This window comes from Beauveria bassiana (genome assembly GCF_000280675.1).
Source record: "Beauveria bassiana ARSEF 2860 unplaced genomic scaffold BBA_S00028, whole genome shotgun sequence".
Taxonomy (NCBI): Eukaryota; Fungi; Ascomycota; class Sordariomycetes; order Hypocreales; family Cordycipitaceae; genus Beauveria; species Beauveria bassiana.
The window spans coordinates 308484-333814 of record NW_007930863.1 but is presented as its reverse complement, the minus strand read 5'-3'; the positions used below and the strand labels follow the sequence as shown (position 1 = coordinate 333814).

Genomic DNA, 25331 nt, shown 5'->3' with positions numbered 1-25331 from the left:
CGCTTGCTTATTAACTATATTAGCTTATTTATCTATTAAGTTTATTATTATATAATATTAAAAGATATTTTATTTATAAATTTATTTATCTTTATTTTATTTAAAAAAGATTAAGTACTTTTATAAATTAATAATAGAAGAAAAACTATTATATATTAGGTAATATTTTATTATTATAATATTATACTTAAATTATACTTAATCTAGATGGAAACCTATATTTTATATCTTTAATATTTTTATTTAATAATATTTAGTAGTTATTATAATAATATTTTAAGTATTAGGTTTTTAGTAGTATATCTTTACTATATATATATATATATATCATTATTATTTTTCTAAGATATTTATATAGCCTTCCGTTTAGGTGTATCTAGACGAAGTTGCCTTAAGAGATGCTGAGGCGAGATATATAAAGTGAGACCTAAATATCCTGAAATCTCGGCCGTGGCAGACGCCCGGCAATCAAGAGTATCGCGGCGGAGACTTAATGGTTCAAAATAGGGTCTTTTAGGTGTTCTAAGCTCGTGGCGATGTGCTTATGGTGAAAGATGTAAAAGGCATTTCGAGCTCGGCCAAGTGCCACCGTAGCTCTATATATGTTTTCAACAAATCCAGCTGTTAGTCTTCGCCCCGGCTAAGCTTCAAGGCGGCTGTGGGCCTTGGCCTCGACGACCTAGACGAGCGAGATGCCGCCGCCGGTCGTGATGGACGATGGAGGCGCGGGCGCGAGTGTAATAGTGTCACCCCTGCCGCTCGCTGGCTGCTTAAGCGAGAAATGTAAATAGAATATGTTCACACTTTTATAGAATTGAGAAAGAGCATTTAGGTGGGATAGTTAGCTGGGATTTAGACGAGATGTGTTGTTTTTAATAAAGCCGATTGCTCTTGCAATACTTTAAACCGCTTAATTAAGGGCTACTCTTAGACAGTATCTTTTATAATTTTATTTTCTCCTGTTCAATCAAGACGCATACCAGCGATTTAGAACCTCGTCGCACGGCTTATAAAACGCCCCTCTGTGTATCATCAATTCCCAAAGCAAAACAAGAAAAGATCTACCCAAACGTAAAGAGCAAACATGGACAACAAGTCCTTAGCTAAGCAAAAGCAGATAGGAAGAATAGAATCAGAATCAATCAAATTGTACACGGTCGCAAAGACCGAATTCTCTATTCAAGATCCGGACTGTGACTCTTCTTGCGGCGCAGGCTGCCAAAGCGACGCTTCAAGCCTTGGCTGATGCGACGCCCCGTCGAGTTTTGGCGGCCCAGGCTCTGCCCCTCATCGCCGCTGCCGCCCGTCTGGGCGCCCGAGGATCTGCCACTCGGCAGGCTACTGCGTCTCCGCAAGCTTTTGGCCATGAGCGGGTTACTCTCCATCTCGAAGCCGGCTTCAGCCTGTCCTTTACCCTTCTTCTGATCCCGCTCAATCGAAAAAGACGGCTCGCCCTTGCCCTTGAGATCATCCGGGTGGTAGTCGATGAAATCGTAGCGGCGGTAGGCGCCGCCGGGCGCGTCGGGTTCGCGCATCAGATCAGCGCCCTCCTCATAGACGAGGACGTTACCGCTGGCGTCGACGCCGCCGCTGGGGATGGTAGCGGTGCCCTGGAGCGGGCGGTGGTGGATAAGAGCGTCCTGGATAAACTCGCGCGGGGTGGCGCGCAGGGCGGCCATGTTGGAGTCGCGGACGGCCTCGACGGGCGCGTAGCGTGGGTTGACGTTGCGGCTAGCGAGCGTGGCGTCGTACGGGCCGTCGTGGTGGTAGGTTGGGCCGATGGTGTCGAGAAGATCAATGGTGTCAGCCTCGGAAAAGCGCTTGCGGTGGCGGCGGTCAGCGGCGCGCGTCTCGCGCCGAATCATGTCGAGTGGACGGTGAGACATGTCGCCGGGGAAGCGCTGCGGGAGGGCGCCGGGAGGACGCGAGGGGCGCTGCTGTTGCGGCTGGCGGGAGTGGCCGTCGCTGCGGCTACGGGAGTGCGGCTGGTGGTCCTGGTGAGACCGGGGGGATGGACCACGGGCGCTGGCGCAGCGGATAGGTAGGCGGTCGCTGTGGTAGGCGGCGGTGGGAGAGAGTGTGGAGGGCTGCGCGGCGACGGCGCTGTCAGACGTGACGGAGTCGGGGGACTGGGGTGGCGAGACGAGGCCGGTGTGGTGCGCGTGCGTCTCTTCGTGGTGCGTGTCGAGGTTGGACGTGCGGCGGGCGCGGCGGAACGAAGGCGCGGGCTTGAGGAAGCCGGTAGACTCGGGCGACGTCGATTTATTGAAGAAGTGGGTAGAAGCGCGGCTATCTGTAAATGGGTCTCGCGCGTCGTCGTTGCTGCTGAGGCTGGGCGAGCGCTTTGCGAGAATGTGATGACGGCTGCCGGCTTTTTTGGAGTCGGCGCGGTGGGGCGGCGAGGGCGGCGCGGTGCCGGAGGAGCTGGGTCGGGAGGCGCGGAGATGAACGTTGTAGTGGGAGGAGCCTGGACCAGTCTCTTGCGAGGGTTCCGGAGCGGTCAGAGGATCTAGAATATATCTCTTGGCCTGTTTCGGGGAAAAGAAGAATAAGAGACGCGCGTCAGCGAATGCGGCAGATGAGAATACGAGTGACAAGAGTTTTGGTGGAGTGGTTGCGTATGCATGCGTCTTGGCGAGTAATAAAATATGTGGTTAGGGGGGGAAAAAGAGCAAAAAAAAAAAAAGGAAGGAAGGAAGGTGGAAAGTGTAGAAGTTGGAGAGGAAATGATTAGAAAGAAAAAGTGGTGATGGGCAGGGGGTGGAAATTTTTCTATTAAGCACTGCTGCTGTCTTCAACGGTATATGTGCCCAAGTAGGGATGCGCACTTGGTGACGTCGTTGTCACCAGGAAGAAAAGAAGAGGATCGGTGATGACAGAGGCAGGCTGGGGGCCCACCACATGAGGCCGCATGGTCCGGAGGAGTCAACCAGCCACCACGGCCACGCAGCAGCAGCGGAAAAGCTTGTATCATCTTTGCTGGTGCCATTCCTCAAGACCGGTTCGCCGAGAAGCAGGGCCCAACTCTAAATTGGTTGGCTTCACTGTTTGGTGCTGGGTGTCTGATGTGGCGATGATGCAAGTGGTGGTGGACCATGGGCATGAATAGTGGAGAAGAGCTCTTTTTTTTTTGGGTTTCCCAACGTTTGTGGTGGGGATTGGCAGTGAGTAATATGTAGCAAGCGCGATCGAAGGGGCCATCTGATCGGAGGAAGAAAAGAGGAAGCATGTGGAAAGGGATTGAAGCAGAGGGAGATGGAAAAAGGAAGAGGAGAAGGTGTCCAAGGTGAAGGTGGCCGGCAAGGTGATTGTTGTCGGTGTGTTGCACGCAGACTTACCCAGAGCTTGTCGGACTCTTCAAAGCCCGTCATTTTGGCTAACGTAGGCGTGTATCGCTGATGCTGTTTGTCGTTTTTTCTCGTAGATACAACTTGATAGTCTGATGTAAAAAGTGGTGATGGATGTCGTTTGTCGACGCCAACAAGGATGCGCAGATTCGGGAGTCTGCAATGTTTGGTAGGCAAGAAACTAGATGGAGGAAACGAAACAAGTAGAGATGCAAGCGAAATGGAGGGATGGGCGAATAATATAGAGTCTGGCGGCAGCCTCATTTGGCTCAGCACCACCCCTCCCTCCAACTAGTTACTAAAAGCTACCAGCTTGTGAACATTTAGAGTGTGAGGTGTATCTGGCCGATGCGGCGATGCCCAGGGACGAGGGCCCCCGCTTTCGCTCATGCTCATCACCCAGGCCGCGCACTACATTACTCTCTGGCTCTGGTTTTCCTTGCTTGCCAAGGCCTATGGCAATAATACTTTATCTTATTCTGCTTTTGCTACACTCTTTTCGGTCCTTCGCCGCCGCCACGAGTCGGCGGAGCCAGAGGTAGAGGCGCAAGTTGACGATGGTGGAGATGGCCTACAAATGAGTGACTGCAAAAACCCGCCAAAGCCACGCAAGCCGCTATAACTTGAATAATCAGCGTTAAAATAAGTGCCCGAGACGATTTGTAATGTGCAGTATTAGGAATCTTGACCTAAGACACTGCCTCGGCACTACGTAGACGGATATTGTGCATGTCTTTGCAGTCTCAATAACAGCCAAGACATTTAACAACTATCGAGTTGACAGCACAAGACAGAGTTCACGGGGTATTTAGAAAGAAGTCGAATAAATATGCTTGCGCGTCCTGAATCCAACCACACCTTGGATGACATGCTTGCAGGGCTATGCATGAGTCGGGCAGCTTTGCCTGGGTCTGGACCCTGCGTCTGCCCACATTGCCAACATGAGCGACGGAGCTAACTACCTACATGTAGCATCTCGCTTCTGCTGGGTTCAACTCGGCCTGCTTCTTCCGGCCTTGTGCGGCTTTGAGCTGCATCAGGTGATGGACTTTCCCCGGGGTTTGCCAGCACCATGCAATTGAAAACAAACCGAAAAATAAAAATAGAAATAGAAATAAAGGATTGCTGATGAAGAGCCAAGTCGGGCAACAGTATGAACCGGAAGAAGCCCAATCCTTCCAAATCTCCCTTGCGACTCACTTTTTGGGAGCTGACGAATCGGCCAAGGCTTGTGCACTGCCCACCGCCCCGGCAACTCCCACCTCCAGACGTAAGTAGCACAGACAGTGCAAACTCGTCGTGCAACTGCTTATTAAAATGCACCCTTCCTTCGGTTACCCCCGCGAATTTCCCCTTGCTCACAAGGGAAGGGGAGCATGCACCCCGCACCCCCCGTTGAGTGCCGCGCAAGCCCGCGAAACTCTAATACTTGGCTGGCCACGGAACTTGGTCGACATTGAGTATTTTATAAAGATACAATTCACTGGAAAAACAAAAAGATGCTGGGAATGCTGGAATTGTGGCACGAGGCAGTGCCCCAATTCAATGGGCTTCTCCGCTTCTCTCCTCTTGTCCTTGCTACACACTACTAACACTCTATTCTCCGGCTGCGGCGCAAGCTTCGCAAACAAACTTGGCCGCAACAAGAGTCATGACCGTTTTCTCAGCCTCGCCGTGCTGATCCCGACTCTGCCACTACCAACTTGTCCACACCACCAGAGCCTCGGGTCCGCTTGAATCTTATTTTCTTTCTATTTTTACTTCATTTTTCACAGATCGACGCAGCCTTGTTCACGGCTGAGATGAAGCGCATGTACCGACAATAGATTACATGTACTCTGTTTTCGTAACTACATTGGTGTTGCAATTCGAATGTGCTCTGTATCACGGGTTCAAGGTGAATCAACACCCGCTTCGGTCAACTTTTGTCACAATATATGGGTCTAGCGCCGGTGCAAACGTCAAAAGGCTCTCCCCGTTTCGAAATGATGTCACCTCCTCTTCTCGACGCGTGCTAAAAAGAGCCAGATAACGGCGCTCGTACCTCAACACCCGATCGCAGCCCTGGACCAGCAATTAGTACTTTTATTTCCCGGCCCCGGAAGCGACGGGTGAGCCGCTGGTGCTACGCCCTCACCCCGGGTGTGACGCTGGCTGCCGACGGTGAGCAAATCACTACCGTTGCCGGGTCAGATAACGGGAACTTGAACTGGGCGAGCGCTTAAAAAAGATTCGCTGTCTTTTGAACCGGAGGGAGCGGAAACCACAGCGGGCAAAGGAAAATTGAACATGGCCCTCGTCAATTACTCGTCATCGTCGGACGGCGAGGATCAAGATTGCGCCACCACGCACGACGAGCCAGCGAGCAAGCGGCAGAAAAGGACAGGCCCATCCGAAGCTTCCGCCTGTGACGGGGCCGGCGCGCCGCAACAGCCGTCGATGCCCCCGCTGCCGTCCGAATTTCACGACTTGTACGCGGCGACGGTGCGCCAGAGCACCGTCGATGACCCGGCGCTGCACCAGGGACGGAAGCGACAGGTGCCGCACATTGTCGGCCAGTGGCCGAGTCATGTCTACATTGAATGTACGAATTTCAAGGCGCATTGTTTTATTCTACGGCCGATACAACGGCTAACAAAGTCTACAGGGCGTCCCAGCTATGAACAGCATGCGGTTCTCACGCGGCTTCTCGCCAAAGTAGAGGACACTCTGGACGGCGAGATTGAGCTGCATCAGTTCATGACGAGCGATCTCGGCGCACCGCTGCCTCTTCACGTGAGCCTCTCGCGGCCGCTGTCCCTATCCACGACGGAAAAGGATGATTTTCTGCAGCGCGTCTCGGAATCGCTCGGGTCCGGTGCCGTGCCGCCCTTTATCATGCAGCCACGCAGCCTGGCGTGGTTCACCTCACCCGATTCGAACCGTAGCTTTCTCGTGCTTGGCGTGGCCGCGACAGGAGGCGATGGCGACGACGAGGGCGATAATGCGCCGTTAATGAAGCTGCTGCGCAAGAGCAACGCGGCCGCGGCGCGATTCGGCCAGTCGCTACTGTATCAGCATGCGCGCGACGACGACGACGACGACGACGACGACGACGAGGCGCGGACGGCGTTTCACGTATCCATTGCATGGACGTTTGCGCGGCCGGGGCAGGACATTTCCCAGGCCACGCTGGATCTATTCCAGCGGCTGCCGCTTGACGAGGTCATGGCGTGGCGAATTGCGGTGGACAACGTCAAAGTCAAGATTGGCAATGTCGTGACGAGCGTGGCGCTGTCCCGGGGAGGCGCGCCGGGCCGCGACAGGACCCGGTTTCTGTTTGACGAGACCTGAGGCGGCCTTGGAGTCGGAGGTGAAAAAGCCCTCTTTCTTGCACCTGCGCCTCACGGGACTCGACAAGAAACTCGGGGGGGGGCGAAAATGTGGAAACCGTTTGTCCTCTGCAGTGAGGAGATGTGCATGAGAGCATGGGATGCATGGGTAGGAGAGAATGATGAGGGGATTCGAGGCTCGATGGAGCCTTATCGGAGCACGCATGAAACCTGTCGAGCGGGCTCAAGTCGAGTCGGTGAAGGCAGAGACAGATTATACAGGGATGACGAGCATGCATCCCCGGGAGAGGTCGCTTTGCTTTGGTGAGTGGTGGCCAACGGCGCATTGGTGGGCGGCATTGCGAGGAAATGGAGCGTGTCATAGTGGTGACGCTGTGCATGGCATGATTTTCGTAGATGATGAGTTTCGATTCATGAAACGGCAGAGTAGACGAGGGCGTGTTGCGACAAGAGCGAGAGAGCAAGAGCAAGACCCCGGCCACGGGTGTCATGGGTGCAGCGGGGTGACTTGACGGCTGATGTAGTGGTGCATAGTCCATCAATGGAGCATGACGATGCTGCCAACGTTGTGATCATAGTCTGTGTTGTGATGAAATTGTGACGAGTTGGGAGTGAATTGGATAATTGCAAGCGTTTTTCGCGTGCTGGCAACACAATGATCAAACACAGACTCGGTGAGTCGAGTCAGCGGTTGAGTTGAGGCGCGTCTGTTGGTGGAGTCTGTTTACAGTGTTTACAGTGTTTACAGTGTTTACAGTCGAGGGATACCGGCGGCGCGGCTTTTTACCAGTTGGCAGTAAACCAGCGGGGTTGGTCGCCTTGCCACCTGCTGTCCATGTTTACCTACCTACTCGATATCACACGGGCGATATAGGCTGTGCAACTCATTGTGTGATTTGTACAAATTTCACTAGGTCATTAGAGGTCAATCTACCGGCCACCTTGTTTATTGTTCCCCTTGGCTTGCCATGCTTGTGATACTGTGCGACTGTGCTTGGCTTCCTTCTCCAAAGGCAGCATTTCTGCCGTGCCCGCCCTCTTCCCGCCTCCACATCTCTCTCTGTCTGCGCGCCTGGGCTCTTGCAAAAGCGACTGACCTGCTTGTTTTGAACGTTTCGTCACCTGCTCTGCAATTTCTCTTTAAATCGGATATAAGCTTTGCCCAATACCTTTTATTAGCGCGCATTTCTTTCTTCTTCCTCTTCTTCATCCTCTTGGAGTAAGATTCCTATTTTTCTTCCCCTGGTCTTCTCGCTTGTCACTTTAGCTACCCCCATTTAATCCACGCCCTTTTACCGCCCGCCACCAAAACCCGCTGCCCGCTTGCTACCTAGTTTACCACCACCACCACCTGTTCTGCCTGCCTCTGCGCGCGCCACCGACCACCGCAAAAGTCCTCCTTCTACTCCTGCAGTGGGACGGGACCTGGGTAGACCATAAACACGCATCTCCAAGGCCTTGCGTCCGTCATCGGTGCCGATTGTCGAATTTTCCACGAGCTTGGCTTCTACTTTCGTTTTCTCTCTCTTCTTTCTCTTGACCGTTTCAATTCCGACATCCACAGCAGTCCGTTTTTACTTGTTGCCAGTCAATTTACGCGAAAAAGGGCTTTCCAATTCGCTACCACACGACCTACGCCAGAGGAAAAAAAAGATAGGAAAAAAATATGGACATTGACATGAGCCGCCGGAACAAGACGCCTCGTCCTCTCTCAGACAAGGAACGATCGCGTCTCGAAGAATACATTGACTCTATCCACTACTCCAACAGGTATTACGCCCTGGGCCCAACCCACGCAACACGGCCGCACCGGCAACGGCGCAATGCTAACCCCAAGCTCTCCCAGATACAACGACAGCGAGTACGAATACCGTCACGTGCAGCTGCCCAAAGCCATGCTCAAGGCCATCCCGGAAGACTATCAAGATGCTCAAAAAGGGACATTGAAGCTGCTATGGGAAGAGGAGTGGCGCGCGCTAGGTATCACACAGGTTTGTCTCTCCCCCTCCTCGTTGGCGGGGTTCGCGTCAAGCTTGTTGGCTGACCAGAACAACAGAGCTTGGGATGGGAACACTACGAGGTCCACGAGCCCGAACCGCACATTCTCCTGTTCAAGTAAGCAATGTCCTCGGTGCCATTTTCTACAAGGCCATTTGTGATGGCTAACAAGCTCTCGCCCAGGCGCCCAATCAACTACCAGCCCCCGCAGTGAGCCCGGCCGCCGCATCGACTCGTGTACGAATAGTCTCGAACCTCTTGCTCGGCTAGCTTGGTGGAAAGCAAAGACAAGGTCCAGTTCGGGCCGAGTCTCCCTCACTCGCTTTTGTCTCTCTTCTGATTTGTCTTTGCCATTTACGCCCCCGTCACGATGTTATGGACTTGCATGCTGTGATGATTTTTCTTTGGTCCTCGGGAGGCGCGCATCCGTCGCTGGCAAGGGAGCCGCCGGCAGGACGTGCCATTGCATAGCTTTGACAAACCTGGCCGGTGTTTGTCTCTGGTCCTTTTGATCTTTTTTGGTCTCTTTTGCCCTCTTGCGTGTGCGCGCGGAACAATATCGAACACGAATAAAAAAAGGAAACATATTCTTGGGTTGTTCAATCTCTGCCGTAGGCAGCTTGCATACCGTTTTGTACAAAGGATAGCAGGAAAAGGCAAATTGCTGGGGATGCTATCCCGGCCGGAGACTGCTGGGCTGCTTGCATTGGGTGTGATGGGACTTGTCTGGGTCTTTGGACAAGGACGAGTAGACGTAATCACGGACTGGAAGAAGTATGGGACGAGACGAAGACTATGTAGCCTCAAAATAGGGTGAATTGATGATGAATGAAATTGTGTTGTCATGACCGAGACATTAGCTGGCGACATGTAATGCGCACTTGAAGGCTGCTGGATGGCTGCCAATGCCCCACTGTTTGCTTGCAACAATGCATATGCTGTTTGTTACGTGGTGCGATTGCAAGAGCGAGGAGGAATACCTGCATAACTAGATGATAGATATAAGGCCGAGAATGGAATATTACTGCGCATGATATGGCAGCAGCGTCAGCTGTCCAGCTGACCCGAGTCCCGGTCCGTACCGTGGTTGAGGGTTTTGGTTTGCAGTATCGCGCCACAACACGCCACTTTCGCTGGTGGTTGGCCAGGACCCTGAAAAATTCTGAAAAGGCGCGATAGTGACACCGCATGACAAGGAATCGAGCCGAGAGAGGATACGGAAAGTATGGCATGATTTTGTAGTACTATGGCCGTCGTCTTTCGCGTCTGCCGATTCTCTGCGGGGAGAGAAAGGCAAGGAGCGGTTGGACGCCGACATTAAGGTTGATGGGTGGTAGATTAGACAGGCTAACTCAGGACTAATGACTCAAAAGCTAATGTATCAAAAATGTCATCATATCAGTCACATTTAGGCGAAAACATGAGATGCTAAATTAGCAGTGGGCCGATGCAAGAAGAGGCCATGTAAGCAGTTTTACTCAGAAGAGACAACGCCGACGAGCCGATGTGTGGCTAATAAAGCCAAGTGGCTTTTTCGCAAACGACAGGAAAATAAAGTCAAAACTCTATGAGTTAGGTCACTGACAGCATCACAGCAAACCTTGGATAGCCGGATGCAGTGGATTTCTCTTTAAATAAAAGTATATCTAGTTTAGATACTTTGTAGCGTCAACAGCCGGGCCACGTTACAGGGCAAACCTAGCTCTCATCAACGGGCCTTTCACACCTTTTTGACCTGGATCAAGTACCAAGGTCAGCCACCAGATCCGCAAAGCCCCAGTCTTTCTTTTAACGTCCCATCCCAAGTCCGCAGTCTCGAGCCAGCCAGCGTGGCATCTTGATTAAAAAAAGAGAGACAGATATCCCTTGCCCTTTTCCAACACACGACTCTTTTCCCTTTTATACGCTTACTCCTCGCAGCTTTTATCCGAATCTCTACATTACGTTACTTTGCAGTAAACCATCGTATAGCCATACTCTGTGCCCTTTACCGGTTATCGGATGTCCGCCCCGTCAAAGCCAACGGCTTATTAATTCAAGACGTCACGACAAAAGACCACGCTCCGCCTCACCACTTCCCTTTACTGCTGCCCGCTTTCCTTCAATCGGCATCACAGCTTCCAATGAAGTCTGCCGGCAAACTCTTTTTTCTCTCCGTCTTTGCCCTCTGCGCGGCGCCCGGGATTTGCACCGACGCATCCAAGGATGGCTGTCCAGTACGAGCACGCGCGCTCTTCGTCATTGCGCCAGACTTGGTTCTTGCTAATCACTCTGCCCCATTCAGATCTCTCCCAAGGCCATTGTAGATGACGCTTGCGTCTCCTACGCCACGCTTGACAAGCTCAACACCCGTGTCAAGCCCGCCGTCGACGACCTCACCCAGACGACCGACTTCTTCTCCCACTACCGCCTCAACCTATTCCACAAGTCCTGCCCCTTTTGGGACGACTCCAACGGCCTCTGCGGCAACATAGGGTGTGCCGTCGAGACGCTCGACAACGAGGACGATATCCCCGACGTCTGGAAGGTCAAGGAGCTGAGCAAGCTCCAGGGACCCCTGGCGAAACATCCCGGCCGCGCCTCCAAGAAGGAGCACCGCCCGCTGCACGGCGAGCTTGGCGACAGTGTCGGCGAGAGCTGTGTTTACGACAACGACGATGAGTGTGACGAGCGCGACTATTGCGTTCCCGAGGACGAAAGCGCCTTCTCCAAGGGCGACTATGTCAGTCTGACAAAGAACCCCGAGCGCTTCACGGGCTACGCGGGCCTCGGCTCCCACATGGTCTGGGACGCCATCTACCGCGAAAACTGCTTCCAGCGCAGCTCCTTTCCGCGCTCCGCCGACGTCGGCACCTCTCTGTGGCCAAAGGGTCCCGCAGCCATGGACTTCAAGCAGGTCATGGAGGCCGCCGGTCGCCAGGCCCAGCTCGACCAAAACCGCCTGCAAAAGCCCGAGACGCCGTTTGTCGCCAGCACGGGGCTCGAGACCGACGACGAGTGCCTTGAGAAGCGCGTATTTTACCGCGTCGTGTCGGGCATGCACGCCAGCATAAGCACCCACCTCTGCTGGGACTACCTCAACAAGACGACGGGCCTCTGGGGCCCCAACTTTGACTGCTACATGGAGCGCCTTCACCCGTACCCCGACCGCATCAGCAACCTCTACTTCAACTACGCCCTCGTGACGCGCGCCGTCGCCAAGCTCGGGCCGTACCTACAGAAGCCGGTGTACACGTTTTGCACCGACGACGCGCACGAGGACGCCTCGACGCGCGGCAAGGTGCTCAAGGTGACGCAGCGCGCCGCCCTGGTTCCCGAGATCTTTGACGAGAGCATCATGTTTGTCAATGGTGAGGGCCCATCCCTCAAGGAAGATTTCCGCAACCGCTTCCGCAACATCAGCCGACTGATGGACTGCGTCGGCTGCGACAAGTGCCGCCTCTGGGGCAAAGTCCAGACTAACGGATACGGCACTGCGCTCAAGGTGCTCTTTGAGTTTGGCAAGGACAACGATAAAGACGTGCCCGTGCTCAAGCGCACCGAGCTCGTCGCCCTGTTCAACACGTACGGCCGTCTCACGAAGTCGCTCATGGCCATAGCCCAATTTCGGAAAATGGCCGTCGAGGCCGAGGACCAGCGAAAGGCGGCAGAGCTGCTCGCCGAGACGGCAAAGGACATTCGCGAGCCGCTGGATCATCCGCTCACGTCCAACGAGGACGAGGAGCTCTCGGACGAGTTGGTCGATTTGATCCGCAAGAAGAATCGCGGGTCGGCGGGTGAGGACTGGAAGTCGCAGGTGGACCACGAGCTGGCGCTTTTCAAGCTGGCTATGCGTGTCGTCTTTACCGGCTGGATCCGTGCCCCAGTTTACTTGTACGTTCTATCCGTGATTGTGAAGTATTTTGTTTGATGCCCGAGTTTTGCTAACAATGAGCAGTGTCAAAGTGGCCATTGCCGAGGTAATTAGATTCCTCCGGTCATGGATGGGGCTTTACAACGCAGAGAGACCTTACAACTTGCGCATGCCAAACGTGGATCGACCGGATCTGTAAAGCAAGCCCAACTTGGTGGACTGGAGCTCAATGACGGACGGCAGCGGGAAGCAATACGCTTGACTAGAGTGCCTCGCAGTCTACACAGCTTTACTATGCGCAAAGAGGGCGTGATTATAGTCGTGAGTGGCACAACAATGGAGTGGCATATCTCGACGGCCTTTTTGCCTCGACTATGTTGCGAATACACTATGCCACGCGCTCTACGACCTGATAGACTCTTGGGAACTTACTGGAGCTTGCAGCAGAGGCCTCTTCCCAGCCATCCTTGCGCACTTGCATGGACATTGAAAACTCGAGTACCCAAAGACGGAAGGGCTGTTATCATTATAGCATATTTTCTTTTCTTTTCTTGTCTGTTTATATTCCTAGGGCATTGCATCATTGGCGTTATTCGGGATTGAACGTGGGATTTTTGTAGCGGACTTTCAGACTTTGCCAGCATAGGTATTCATCAAAGCAGTACACGGCTGGAATAATAAATTTCATATACTTTAACTGATCCTTGACTTCCAAGCTCTATTTGAATGACGAGCATAATGACTCGGGCGGACTAAATGCAGAGGTGCACGCGATGGCTTGAGCTTATTTCCTACCGACGACGTAATCAGGCCCACCATCCGCAGCTCTCCCGCAGCTCTCAGCCCATCTTCCTCTTCCCCAGACTGCCTCGCGACAACAAGCCCACCTCATCGACCTTTTCCAACAGCCCCTTTCTGCCTGCGAAACCGTACTCTCTCAACATAACGGCGCCACGTATACCCAATGGCCGCATACGGGCTATGAATCACCGATCCCCGCCCCGGCACGCTCGCCGCGCACAACGACAACCAGCACCACTATCCGCGTCGCCGTCGCCATCATGTCCTTGTCGTCCATGACGTCGCTGCCCGCGCCGCCGCCTCGTCGCCCGCGGCTGCTTGCCCAGAACCGCAAGCTGCGGCACCTCTGCGGGCTATCCCTGCGCAACCTGTCCTTTGCGCCGCCGACTGCGCGCATCCTGCGCTCCGCCGACGACGGTGACCTCCCCCACGGCAGCAACAAGAAGAAGCCGACGACGACCACCACCACCACGACGAATACCACCCAGAAGCTGCCCGTTCTGCAGGAGACGAGCAGTGATGTCGCGCCCGGCGCGGCGCTGCATCCGTCACGGTCTTCGGATCATCTGGCCGGAAAGGAGGCCGCGAGGCGCCTGAGCGCAAGCGGCGGCGGTGGTCACCGCATAGGAGCGCCGCTGGTGCAGCGACGCGCGAGTCTTAGCAATGCGCCGTCGAGCCCGGCGAGCCGCCAGAAGAAGCTCGAGGAGCTGGCGGACGAGGCGGTCGGCGACGTCTTCTTCTCCCTGCACGATCCGGCGAGCCCGGAGGAACCTATATATATAAGCGAAACAGGAGAGCGATCAGCGGTATGGCTTTTCTCCAAGTTCCCACGAAGGCGGCTTCTGTCCCCCCAGACTTTTGGCTAACGCGGCCTTTTTTTTTTCTCTCTTTCGGTAGAACTTTGACTTTCGATACTTTGATCTATCAACATCACATCCCTCCATTTCCCGCTCCTGCAGAGTGCTGGTTCGAATATGGACGCGCCGTCCTAAGCAGAGCGCCTGGACTTTTCTCCTCGAGGAGCTCATTGACCTCCGCAAGCTGCACTTTATATCCACGACCCTCAACCGCGAGTATCGGCCTAACGCGCTGATTTTCCACCTCGAGGACGGCGTGTACTCGCTCGACTTTCCCGACTGCGTCTCCGAGCCCCGCCAGCAGGCCCAGCCCACCACCACGTCGTCGTACAATGCGCTCATGAAGCTGGCAAACCTTGAAAGCTCCCTACGCGACGCCGAGGAGACGCGGCGCGCGGTGGTGCAGCAGATCAACGACGTCGTCGTCACCACCGCCGCGGGGGGATCCGCTGACGGCGCGGCCGACGCGGCGGAGGAGAGCGTGGTGCTTGCGGGCAAGTATCTGGCCACGCAGCGCCGTCTCAACAGCCAGGCCGAGCGGCGCCGCGACGAGCTGCGCACGTCGCTGCGCGTGCGGAGAGACGCCATCGCCGCGGGCAAGGCCCTGCAGCGCAGCCGTGCCGATGACATGGCCAGCGGCAAGGAGAAGATGGTCGCGTCGCGACGTCTGCTCGACGACACGGCGCAGCAAATTCGCGGCCAGCGCCGCCGCATCTGCGCCGACCTCGCCGCCGTGTTTCCCATTGCGCCGATACCGCACGCGCCGCCGCTGTCCTTTACTATATGCGGCATCCCGCTGCCCAACTCGGTCTACGACGCTGGCGTCGCGCGTAGTGTCGGCGAGGACGCGCTCTCCGCCGCGCTCGGCCTCGTCGCGCTGCTCGCGTGCCATCTCCAGTTCTACCTCGGCTACCCGCTGCCCTACCCCCTCGTCACGCCGCTCGTAGGCTCCCGGACCTACATCCGCGACGAAATCTCCCATCTCGACGCGTCGTCCGCTTCCACCACCGCAAACAAAGCTGGAACCGCCAGCAGCCGACGCGAATTCCCGCTCTTTCTCCCCCGCGGCGGCTCCACCACCAGCCAATGGCGCTTCGAGTACGCCTGGTTTCTGCTCAACAAGGACCTCGAGACGCTGTGCGCCGCGCAGGGCCTGCGCGTTGTCGACGTCCGCCACACCCTACCCAACCTCAAGTACCTGCTGTATGTCGGGAGCGCGGGCTCCGACGAGGTGCCCGCGCGCAAGAAGGGCGGCGTCCGCGGGCTTTGGGCAGGACGCCTCGCGGGCCGCGTGCCCGAGCTGCGCGGCGGCGGCGGCGACGGCAGCAGCACGGGGGGAAGTCGGCCGGGAAGTGCCGACAGCGAGGCCCACGCGCAGCGCGGCGAGGTTTTGGTGTTGCGGGAGCCGATGTTGGCGGACGAACAGCAACATCAAGAGCAACAACAACAGCCGCTGGCGGTGGGATGGGGCGTGGCGGGCGGGGGAGGCATGAATTCCGACTTTGCGCTGCCGTTTGAAAACCACGAGACAAAGTTTACGCTGCGCACAAAGGGCCTACGAGAAAACGTGGCCGGTTGAGGCTAATACTATAATACACCCAGTGAACGCAGGCAGCATCTAAAAAAAAGCATCAGCAGACTACAATGTACATAGACTACAGCGATACAGCGAGGAGGGCTACTTTTAAAAAGGCAAAGCGGTCGTGTAAAAAGAGCAAGGTTTTTTTCCCATCTTCCAACTAGGTTTCTAGCAGAGACATGTAATACGTTAATCCTACAATGACTTTCTTTCCAAGTCTAAATAATACATGACGAACAAGGCAAAAAGCAAAAAGCAAAAAAAAAAAGAATTTTCTTAAAGGACAATAGAAAACGCCAATGTACACCTGCTTCGTGTATGAAAAAGAAATATAATAAAAAACAGGGCCAAGAAATAAAAAAAGCACGCTTCACCGATTGACAAACTTGACGCTCTTGCGCCGCTCGCGCTCACCCGTCCCCGGCACCCGGCCCGGGCTCGAGCTCAGAATGCCTCCCGAGCTGGGCGAGCCGCTCTTGTTGAGCGCCTCGCGCGCCATACCGACGGCCTTACTCTGCGGTACGTCATAGCTGTCGCTGCGCACCGTGCGATCGCGCCCGCCAGGGCTGGAGCGCCGACTACCCGCCGCGCCGCCGCCGCGCAGCTCGTCCCGGACGGCGCGGGTGCTATCCAGCGCCGCGCGGCCGAGCTCGTCGGCGCGCGCCGTCACCACCTCCCCGCGGTACCTGCCCGGCAGGCAGGCATGGCCGCAGCCGTCGAGCGGGCAGCAGCCACCGCTGTACTTGGTCGGCTGCGAGTTGGGGTCGTCGGCCTCCATGGCGCCGTGCCATATCTGCAGGCAGGACGCGTGGCCACCGTGCGCGCAGCCGGGGCAGAACCACCACCAGTTGGAAGCCCACTGGCTCGATCCTGCGTCCGATGTATCGACATCGTCGCCGGGGACATGGGCGGGGAGTTCTGCGTCGCGGTGGTTGCAGACGGCGCACGGGGCCATGACGGCGCGACAGCGTTCGCAGGTCCAGACGGCGTCGCGGCCTCCGCTCGGATCAACTTCGCGTGGCTTTCGGCATGCGGAGCAAAACAGCCCAGTCTTGACGCCTTGCTGCGCAGGGCCAAAGATGGCGGTGTAATTCTCGCCCCATTCAGGCATGCCTTCAGGCCAGCCTCGGATGCACATCTTGCGCAAAAAAGACGCCTCCACGAATAAACCCATGCGCATCAGCCGCTGGTGATGTTGTCGCAAGATGCCCCGCGCCAGGTGCGTATCGATGATGTCGTCCGGCAGTAGCGGCCGCAGAAGAAGCACCATGGCAGCCGCATTGACTGCTGAGGAGCGGCATTCGAAATCAAAGGCCCTCTTGAGCAAAAGATATGGGTCAAGAGCAGCTGGTACTGTATTGTCTCCCTTCATGTTGAGGAAGTCAGGGTCATCAGGCCATGGTAAATAATCGGCTTCGATGACATAAGGACTGGGGTCGTTGTAATATTTGGCAACCGGACTGCTCGTACCGTCAGCACTGTTGGGCACAGCCTCGTCAGGGGCCGTAGACTGCTGGAAAGAAGCGTTTTGATCCGAGTCAGACTGGGAAGCGAAAGAGAGTTGAGATGGATACGCATCGTCTGTAGAGGCAGTTGTTTGCGATATCATGAAGACGTCCTCAGGTGAGTCGGTAACCTTTGACTTGCGCCTTTGCGTATCGCCATGGATCCTTGGCTCAAACTCCGTGTCAGCGCTGCCATTGGAAACCTTTGATGTGTAGTTGGCGCTGTGCTCGCCGATGCCTGCAATACCCACAGACGAGCCCTGTAGAGACGGTTTTCTTGATCCATTTGAGACGGAAGACATCTCACCCATGCTATCCTCTGAGTCATGACGCGCGGGCTTGATTCGCGAAATGCGTCGGTCAGCCGCATCCTTTGTCTTTGGTTCCGGAACGTCAATAGCTTTCGAAAGAGCGTCGGTATCGTAAAAGTCATAGCCTTCAGTTATTGATACTTCGGAAGGCTCACTTTCTCGGTTGTTATCCGATATAGCTTGGGAGCTACCTTGTGAATATGCCGCATCCTTGTAAGCATGTACGGCAGGGCCAAGGTCGAAACTCTCTGGCTCAATGATGGGTGTTAGTTTCTTTCCATGTTGGTAATGTCCTGTTTCCCATTCCTTGTTGTGCGTTGCATCAGCCGGCCGCACAATGGGTGTCGGCACATTAGATGTACTCTCAATCTCCTCTGATAGAAGCGACCGCACAGCATGGAGCTTACTATCTATGCTGCCGGTATGGGCTGACGGTCTGCGTGGTGTCTCTTCGCCATTGTAGCTAGCACCATAGATTTCGGGCGGCTTTAGAGAGCTTGCTGTTTTACCCCCATCCACTGATATCTTTTGAAACCGGGACGACCTTGCCTCTGAATGATATTTTGCTCTCTTTTTGAGCAGAAGATCCATGGCAAAGGCGATAACGCGCCAGGACTGAGATAGTCTGTACAAGCGTACGTTTTCAGAGATTTTCGAGAACTGCTCCAAGGCTACACCTACTCGTTCAGCTAGAGTGGCCTTGCTGTCCGCATTTGGTAGAACGCGCTCAAGTATCTCGAGATAGCTTGCAGTCAGATACTGATAAACTGGAACTTTGGTTGATGCTGGCAACCTGCCCGAAGACATAACTTGTGGTGACTTGAACATGCCAGTAACGCCAATAGACAGATCAAGGCCCAGTAGCTTTTTGCCTTCATCGGAAAAGTTGTTACTGGATGGAGGTGTCGTACTCAGAGGCTGCCCTGACCGGCCGCTCGGCCGCTGTCGATGGGCCAATTTGCGCCGGGGCCCGATAAATGTCCCCAAGACGTCTTCTTCAGAATCGCTTTTGCTTCCGCTGAGCAAATAGGCGTTGGGACTAGAGCTATATGTCGGGCGAGACGGTGTTTCGCTGTGGTGCATGATCGGGCGTAGACGGCTCTGCTGTGCACGCTCATCCAAGAACATGACAACGTCGCCCTGCGGTGAAAAGGCCGTTGCCGATGTAGACAGTCTGTCGATGCACTTTGGCGCATATGCCACATCACACTGGTTGAATAGACCATCTTGAGCGACAGTCCAGAGCATGTCCTGGTCTCTCCAAAGCATAGCAGATGGCGAGGAATCAAAGCGTTCGATTTCTTTGTATGGCATTGTCGGACGGGCCAGGTCCCAAATGTGGACGACGGAAGCACCATAGCGTCTGTTGCTGCTTTCATCATAGCTCACTGCGACTTGAGCAACACGTCTGGTTTGTGCCGTGGCAGACCAGAGACCCGGTCGCCAAGAAAGACACGATACTGGCGCTGGAGTCGTGATGGTCCATTTTGGTTTTTGCCGCTTATCGCCGGACGCGCCCAAGTCCCAAACATGAAGTTTCGAGTCCCATCCTGCACTTATGAGGTGGATTCCGTCAGGATGCCATGCCATCGTCAAGCATGATTTTTCATGAGCATTGATCCTCAGTACCGGTCGTGACGGTTGGCGGACATCCCACTTCAGAACGACACCGCCCTCTGTGCAGCAGGCCATCTCATGTCCGACCCGGGGCGACCACATTACTTTCCTAATTGACTCATTGTTTTTCAAGGGCGAGAACCGTTGTCGAAATGTAAGTATACCCGATCGTGTAGCAGCTGGCGCAGAGACATCAAAGACGCGTGCTATACCATCTTGACTGCCTGCCAGCAGCCAACTCTTCAAGTGCGGATTGACGTCCAATGTGTTTATTTGACGACTGTCCTCCTGCATTTGTATATATTCGAGAGGGTCAGAACCACCGGCATCGATTCGAGATAGGTCGTAGCCAAATATGCGCCCGGTGGCGCATGCCGTAAAGACTGTGCCATTCTCGTGCCATTTGACGTCGCGAATGTTGAGCTGATCAGCCACGACGTTTGCTCTGTTTCCAGAGAGTTTCTGCGATGTAATTGACGCCCTAATATCAACCCCGTCGCTAAAACTGAAGCCGGGGCTTCCCACGTTGTCGAGTACCAATGTTTTGAGTATGTGCGGTCCACCTAGCACCGCGGCGCGCCCGTCCGAGGAAACATCCAGGCAGGATACTGGCGCGGCCACTGGATGCACAGCATTTTGCGATTTGACCGGCCGATAGTTCGTGGGGGTCGCGGTAGCAGAGCTGGCGACGGTCGCATCGCCAACGGAAGCATCATGCGCAGGCTTTCCCAGCAACTTGCGCATGATCCGGGACTCGCGGTTATACATTGCTATAGCGGCCGCAAAGCGCTTGGCACGCCATCAATGGCTATTCAGTGGTGGCAATCGTCCATTCCGCGTGATGTAGGGCTTGAATATGATGTCGCGCTGTGTGGTTGTAATGAGTGACGCCAGACCCTGGAAAGTTGAGGTGGGGATCTTGTAGGCAAGCTCGTGTGGAGCTGAAATAGGAAGCCCGGCATTGGCCGAACTCGCGCGTCGCACCACGTCGACCCCTCGAGCTCTTTTACCAGTTCGTCCGAGTTTCTTTGCATAAAATCTGCTATTACGAAACATGGTCACTTAATAGAGATGCGTTTTCTGCATAATCCTGTTTCCTTCATATCCCCTGCGAAGCCATTATACCTAGAATTCAATAACTTGGCCAGAATCACTGCTCTGAACGCTATTTCACATTAGGTCTATACCATATCCAACTCATCATGGTAAATAGCCATGTGATTCGTGTCCAAAGTTACGAAGCAATCATGTTTGTGTCTAGTGAAGAATACCGCGTCGTGTCGCAGTCGTATACAAAGACGTATGTACCTTGTCGGAAATCACGATGATGCAGCGTGGCCTATTCAGGAGCCGGGGCGATTCCGTGTATCTTCGATGTCTATTCGCCGTCAGTATCAGCACCGCAATATGTCTTTATCAAGAGGCGTACCTATTGAATCGCGGTATGCGCGCCGATATGCTTAATGGTACTTTGGCTCGAAGTGCCAGCATATCGGCATTTATAATTATGTTTGGACAGTGAAGTTTATGACAGCTTCATTCCACGACATCCACGTCGCCATCTGCGTCCTTGCGCTCGGGGCTCCTGCTTCGGCTGCGGCTGCGACTGCGGCCTGATCGGCGGCCAGCACCTCTTCCTCCGCGACCTCCCTTGCCAGGTGGTGGTCGCACAAAAGCAAAGTCTACCTGTATCGTCTGGTCGAGCATCTTGGTACCGTTTGCGCCGTCGATGGCAGCTCTCGCCTCCTCCAGAGTCGCAAACTCGATCAGAGCGTAGCCCTGCCACTGGTTAGCATGCTGTGCCGTCGGGCTGACGGGTTCTGCGGGCCATAGTGACTTAGGCAACTTGCCTTGACATAACCACTTCGACGATCCAAGTTCAAGTGCAGGTTCTTCACCTCGCCGAATTCGCCAAATGTGTCCTGAATTGTTTCCTCGTCTGCTTCCTCGTGGACGTTGGTCACGATGATAATCCAGCCCTCGATTGATCGCACCGCAGTCGCCTTTCCGTGTGTTTGCATGAGTGACTCATCCTGTAGAGGAGCTGAGGCAACTGTATCGACTTCCATCTCTGTGCTGGCCATTTTTTTTGTCCGAAGGCTGGTGGAAGTTGTGAATGATTGTATGGCTTGCGAAGTTCTCGCAGCTAAGCTCTGATTCTGCATCGCGAATTCGTCACGTGATCCCAGACTTTCGCGATTCCGTGACTATTCGGGCAGCCATTTGTTTCAAAAGGGTTGTCTACGAGGATTGTCTACCGAATTACGAGATAATCGGCTGTGCTCCTGTGGCATATGCAAACAAGGGGCAGGCGTGCCGCAACAACGCAAGCATGTGGCTGTAACGCTACGTATGCGGCTTCACCTGTTCTAGAGGTGCATTCGTTGCCAACTTATCACACCATCTAGGTCCCTCACTGGAGCTCAATGGCGCTGTCGTATGGCTCAAGCCGTGAATGTCGCTCATATTCGATTCGAAAGCGAATTTAGATCCACCTCCGTGGCATCATCACATCAGTCTCGTCACTAAATGGAGCAGTCGATCCGAGTGTTGCAGATGTAATTTTGTTGTATTGACAAAAGGACACCGGACGCCGAGTAGAGTCGTCGCGCCTCGTTGCATCTCTAGTGATTATGCAGAGTGCTCAGCCAAGCGATCGACCCGACAAAATCCATCGTCTTCTCTGCTATCGTAGCATCTATTCCGAAGACGGTTCCGCCATGCCAAACTTCATTTTCTCAACTTCCCATCGATTCGTGATAAATTTAAGAGCCGGGGTTGGGGTTCATCTGGTTCCGTGTCAGTATACGCTTGCCCGGTCGATGCATTCGAAACTCGAGTCGTGCTAACCTTGCGCTTGCCGTTGGTCAGGGTGACGTTGACGAAGCGGCGGGTGTACTTGAGGCGCTTGAGGGCACGGCCCTTGGGGGTCTTGGCCTTCTCCTGAGGTTCAACCTGTGATGCGATTCTGATTAGTTCTCGGCCGTAGTGATTCGATCGGAGCGGTGTATCGTACTTTGGGGGTCTGAGACTTGACCTTGCCTAGCAATTAGTTAGAAAATGCGCGAAATTGGTGTGACAAGGGTTTCCGTAACGTACCGGCACGGGCGAGCGATCCGTGAACTTTACCCATGGTGACTGATTGATTTGGCGATAATGGTGGATGGTGATGTTGGGCTCCGCGAGTTTTTCTGGATTTTGGTAAATGGTTGTGGGCGAGAGGCGAAACTCACGTGAGTCAGAGTACCGCCACTCCCAATCTGCCCTGTCGGAAAAACTGGACTCCGTGATTGAACCGCTTAGTCATCGAAAACCTTGTTGCTCGAGATCCACTCACTGAAGTCGCTCGCCATCACCAACTTCAGATATGACCACTTTAAAAAACTCGTCAAGTTTTATACTATGTATCTAAGGGTATATGGACCCTGATCATCTAATTGCGACTTCAAAGTACATCAGAGATCTGCCTCACATCTAATGAGCGAATGTGTATCGTGGAAAAGGTAAAGCTTCGCTGGCGCTTCAAAAAATGGACGAAATAATACTCGAAATTTTGCTAGAGACGCGGCTCGCAGTCGTCGTCTTAGAAGCGGCAGTAGAAATACTTCGGCTCGTCTCTCCAGACCTCCTGCACGACTGCATTTCTGCAACAAACTTGGGCCACGTGTTTGTCAGTACCAGGTACTTGATGTGGTCTTGAACTGTGTCGAAGACGGCCTCATCAAACGCGACCGGGATATCCCCAGTATACTGTGCGCAAAATGTGGTGGCATCTGTCTCGAAGTCACTGCGACTACGGGGCATAGGACCATCAAAGTCGAAAGGGATCGCCGGGTTGACTCGAGCAGCGCCACGTAACATGCTAGCAGGCTTCTCAAAGATGCTCTCCAGCCTCTTCAGATCTGCCGACGGCAAGTTCAGAGGAAACTCGGCGTCCAGTGGGCTGATGAAGTTGGCGTAGATCTTGAGAGCGCCATTGTAGACTTTGAGACACTGGTCAGCGGTTGGCCTCTTGCTCGGCCATGAGGTCTTCCAATGAGCAGCGCGGGTGAGGAAAGCAATGTTCTCTCCCGAGAAGTCGTTCAGTGCAGAGAATTCCAGAAGGGGGGCGGGGTTCTCGGTCAAAACATGCTCCAGTGCCTTCATCGTGATGACACGGTCGCCCATCTCACTGTCGGTAAAGTCCATATGCTTGCCCTTCTCGGCCATGCTAAGGGCGGATAAATTCCACTCGTCACTTTTTGACGATGTCAGCGCCGAGTCTTGTGTTTGTGTCTCCCATTTGGCGTTGATATCGGCTGCCCATTTGTTCAGCATCCAGAGGCGGACAACTTGCACAGCAGGAACAAAGACAGTGAAGATTTCAAACATAATTATGGACAGATGAATCCACTGGCTTTGCGAGAAGAACATGTTGACTTTTTCGAAAGCCGGAACATATGATGCAACAAGAAACATGGGGGTGGCATGAAGACTAGCATGTGTCAGCATCGGATGTTCACAAAGTGCTGCGTTGATCCTCACCTGGACAGACAGCAGCCGATTGTTTGGGCGCGCCAACCCAGGGTGTCGCGAATACCCCAAGCTCTGTATATGAGGACAGGCGCAACCTGCCAGGTGTCAGCATTGCGGCAATATTCTTCAAATGGGCTTCACTTACAAGCCAAGTCCAGATGAACTGCCAAACTAGTGACGGCCACCACTCCCAGCCACGTCCAAGCTCAGCCAACTGCGCGGGCAGCGTGGTGCTCTTCATTTCGGTGCCAGGCAGACCGTAGGTGGGATGGTATTTCTTCACGGCAAACCAGCAGGCGACCGTGAGGAGTACCTACATTGTTATTAGTAAGGCACAATATCACAATCATGTTCATGGATGTGCAGTACCTGGATCGCCATGCCAATCTGATAGATGACATGATGCGCTTCGTGTATCCCATGTTTCTGAAGCGGCATAGCCACGAAGTGTTGGCGCCGTCGCATCCTCGACTCTTCATCCTCAGGGCCTGGTGCGTAAATTGTTTTTGACGTTTGGCGACATGCAGGAATCGCAGGTTTGAAGCGTGGAAAAGCGCAATACCCAGAGGGAAGTAGATGCCCATGAAGAAGAACTGAATATCATAGGCCAACACCAGCGGCATAGTGTGTGCGATGGGGTAGGTGATTTGCGCTAGAATCCAGTATGAGTGGAGCAGGACAATAGCACCAAATGAGAGCGGGAGGCCACGGATTCTGAGAATGGGACTTTTGCGGTTAATCCAACAAAAGACCATGCTGCTGAAGACCAGAGTTGTCCACACTGCGGCCCATGCGATGTAGAAGATGCCCAGTCGGTCCCAAGACGGGGGAGATGTTGGCAAATTGTAAAAAGTAGTGCCAGGCGGAGTCTGGTTCATCTTGGCTGCACTGCGTTAGAAGGTCTGAACGGCAAGTAATGAAGTCGACGTGAGAATCGAAACGACGTGCTTGCGAATAAGGGGTTGTTGAAAGATATATACGTCTCGTAGTCGATCAAATCATGTTTTTCTCCTCTTTTTGTTTTTACTGGTCTTCTATCCTGCTGGCTACAAGTTCCCAGTATGCGAGTTCCATGCTGGTAAACCATGTTTAGGGCCAAAGGTCTGATCATCTTGATGGCTGAGATATTTTTTCTTTTCTGGCCCTGAGCCAGTATCTTGCCACACTTTCCAGGCAGCCCAGGCTTGCATACTATACTCACATGCCTTCTGTGCGAAGACCTGCTAATTGAAGTGCATGTCTTATGTCCAGTGTCCACTTACACGGCACACACGGTCAACTAGCAAAAGATGACAGACGAACGCCACAATACAATGAGTAATGATTGACTGCCGGAGAATTAAATGTTCAACAACTGGAGAAAGCAGTGTGAGTCGCTATCTGCAGGTAAAATTCTTCGTATTCGAGCGGGAGGAGGGGAGGGACGATACCTACTTGAGCTGCCATCAAAAGCAGGCATCGTCCAGCTTAGCAACGGCAGAAGCGCATATGAACGCCACGGCAAAGCACTAGATGGTTCCTGAATATGCACGCTGCACCGGGAAAACCGAATGTTCTCCTATTTATCACGACGTACAACAAAGCCACAAACGGGCGCAAGCAAGCTGGGTGCTAGT

At 54.0% G+C, this 25331-nt stretch overlaps 8 protein-coding genes across 8 annotated transcripts; 3 read left to right on the top strand and 5 right to left on the bottom strand.

Annotated features, from left to right (window-relative positions):
• Window positions 1-1175: 1175 nt before the first annotated feature.
• BBA_07877 (uncharacterized protein) lies at window positions 1176-3371 on the bottom strand (the record flags this gene model as incomplete). Its single annotated transcript, XM_008602974.1, has 2 exons — window positions 1176-2630; window positions 3339-3371. The coding sequence occupies 2 exons, from the start codon at window positions 3369-3371 to the stop codon at window positions 1176-1178; spliced, it is 1488 nt and encodes a 495-aa protein (XP_008601196.1).
• A 2265-nt stretch (window positions 3372-5636) lies between these two features.
• BBA_07876 (uncharacterized protein) lies at window positions 5637-6680 on the top strand (the record flags this gene model as incomplete). The annotated part of the gene is made up of 2 exons (XM_008602973.1): window positions 5637-5931; window positions 5995-6680. 2 exons carry the CDS (start codon window positions 5637-5639, stop codon window positions 6678-6680), a joined length of 981 nt encoding a protein of 326 aa, XP_008601195.1.
• Window positions 6681-8345: 1665 nt separating this feature from the next.
• On the top strand, window positions 8346-8891 carry BBA_07875 (cyclin-dependent kinase regulatory subunit; the record flags this gene model as incomplete). The annotated part of the gene is made up of 4 exons (XM_008602972.1): window positions 8346-8449; window positions 8526-8670; window positions 8736-8794; window positions 8861-8891. 4 exons carry the CDS (start codon window positions 8346-8348, stop codon window positions 8889-8891), a joined length of 339 nt encoding a protein of 112 aa, XP_008601194.1.
• A 1909-nt stretch (window positions 8892-10800) lies between these two features.
• BBA_07874 (endoplasmic Reticulum Oxidoreductin 1) lies at window positions 10801-15767 on the top strand (the record flags this gene model as incomplete). The annotated part of the gene is made up of 6 exons (XM_008602971.1): window positions 10801-10893; window positions 10962-12550; window positions 12615-12636; window positions 12809-12851; window positions 13341-14137; window positions 14328-15767. The coding sequence occupies 6 exons, from the start codon at window positions 10801-10803 to the stop codon at window positions 15765-15767; spliced, it is 3984 nt and encodes a 1327-aa protein (XP_008601193.1).
• Window positions 15768-16137: 370 nt separating this feature from the next.
• BBA_07873 (WD domain-containing protein) lies at window positions 16138-19968 on the bottom strand (the record flags this gene model as incomplete). Its single annotated transcript, XM_008602970.1, has 1 exon — window positions 16138-19968. One exon carries the CDS (start codon window positions 19966-19968, stop codon window positions 16138-16140), a length of 3831 nt encoding a protein of 1276 aa, XP_008601192.1.
• Window positions 19969-20736: 768 nt separating this feature from the next.
• BBA_07872 (RNA recognition domain-containing protein) lies at window positions 20737-21284 on the bottom strand (the record flags this gene model as incomplete). Its single annotated transcript, XM_008602969.1, has 2 exons — window positions 20737-21020; window positions 21062-21284. 2 exons carry the CDS (start codon window positions 21282-21284, stop codon window positions 20737-20739), a joined length of 507 nt encoding a protein of 168 aa, XP_008601191.1.
• A 681-nt stretch (window positions 21285-21965) lies between these two features.
• On the bottom strand, window positions 21966-22333 carry BBA_07871 (40S ribosomal protein S30, putative; the record flags this gene model as incomplete). Its single annotated transcript, XM_008602968.1, has 4 exons — window positions 21966-21989; window positions 22051-22155; window positions 22217-22242; window positions 22300-22333. The coding sequence occupies 4 exons, from the start codon at window positions 22331-22333 to the stop codon at window positions 21966-21968; spliced, it is 189 nt and encodes a 62-aa protein (XP_008601190.1).
• Window positions 22334-22722: 389 nt separating this feature from the next.
• Window positions 22723-24593, bottom strand: BBA_07870 (uncharacterized protein; the record flags this gene model as incomplete). Its single annotated transcript, XM_008602967.1, has 4 exons — window positions 22723-23674; window positions 23725-23810; window positions 23861-24028; window positions 24060-24593. The coding sequence occupies 4 exons, from the start codon at window positions 24591-24593 to the stop codon at window positions 22723-22725; spliced, it is 1740 nt and encodes a 579-aa protein (XP_008601189.1).
• Between the last annotated feature and the right edge of the window lie 738 nt (window positions 24594-25331).